General features: G+C 39.7%; 1 protein-coding gene across 1 annotated transcript in view; it reads right to left on the bottom strand.

The window, feature by feature from the left end:
- ELSPBP1 (epididymal sperm binding protein 1) overlaps positions 1 to 487 on the bottom strand; it is a 12,050-nt gene extending 11,563 nt beyond the window's left edge. The window contains exons 1-2 of the mRNA XM_012557027.2: positions 445 to 487; positions 225 to 359 (exon numbers count right to left, since the gene is read on the bottom strand). Coding sequence (XP_012412481.1) covers positions 225 to 359; positions 445 to 487 — 178 coding nt within the window. The remainder of the gene's footprint in view (positions 1 to 224; positions 360 to 444) is intronic.
- Between the last annotated feature and the right edge of the window lie 436 nt (positions 488 to 923).

Genomic DNA, 923 nt, shown 5'->3' with positions numbered 1-923 from the left:
CATAATGGTTTCCTCCAGTCTTAGAATATAATAATACCCTCTTCTGAACGTTATTAATGTTACTATTCATTATTCACATTCAGTGTTTAGCCTTCCAGAGAATAATCTATGCACACCACCATATTATCATTTGTCTGAAGATCACATTATATACACTCACACGTATTCTTTTGTATCCACCATTTTAAGAACTCGCCTGACCAGGGACCTATGGTGCCACTTACCTTCCTTTGTGCAGTACTTCCAATTTCCATCGTAAACTGCTCTGGTTGCACACCAAGGAGATAAACTATTGGCTTTGATGCAAGAAAAATAAGTAGACCCTTTGTAGATGAAGGGAAAGACACATGAGTCTTTATCTGAAAGGAAAAAAGGGGCATTAGTCAAATGAATGAGCCAAGGATGAGTTCTAGTTTGGTGCTTGTGGTGGTCGAAAGACCACACATGTAGGATTGGCATCCAACTTCCTAAGAACATATAAAGGCATGTCCGGTTTATTTCTGGAGAAAAAGTATTGAAAAAGAGTTTCATAAACAGTGAAGGCAAAAAAGATATAATGTTCCTCCAGGCCATTATTTCTTAAAGTGTAGAATGTGCCCATGAGTATCACCAAAGGATACCCTTTTTTTTTTTTAATTGTACTTTAGATGGATGTTTACAGAACAAACTAGCTTCTCATTAAACAGTTAGTACACGTATTATTTTATGACCTTGGTTAAAACCCCACGACATGTCAACACTCTCCCTTCTCGACCTTGTGTTCCCTATTACCAGCTGTCCTGTCCCCTCCTGCCTTCTAGTCCTTGTCCCTGGGCTGGTGTGCCCCTTTAGTCTCATTTTGTTTTATGGGGCTGTCTAATCTTTGGCTGAAAGGTGAACCTCCAGAGTGATTTCATTACTGAGCTAAAAGGGTTTCCGGGGGC

Source organism: Trichechus manatus, unplaced genomic scaffold (assembly GCF_000243295.1).
Source record: "Trichechus manatus latirostris isolate Lorelei unplaced genomic scaffold, TriManLat1.0 scaffold00087, whole genome shotgun sequence".
Classification (NCBI taxonomy): domain Eukaryota; kingdom Metazoa; phylum Chordata; class Mammalia; order Sirenia; family Trichechidae; genus Trichechus; species Trichechus manatus.
Note: the sequence above shows the minus strand (reverse complement) of the source record. Positions and strands in the feature narration are given on the sequence as shown.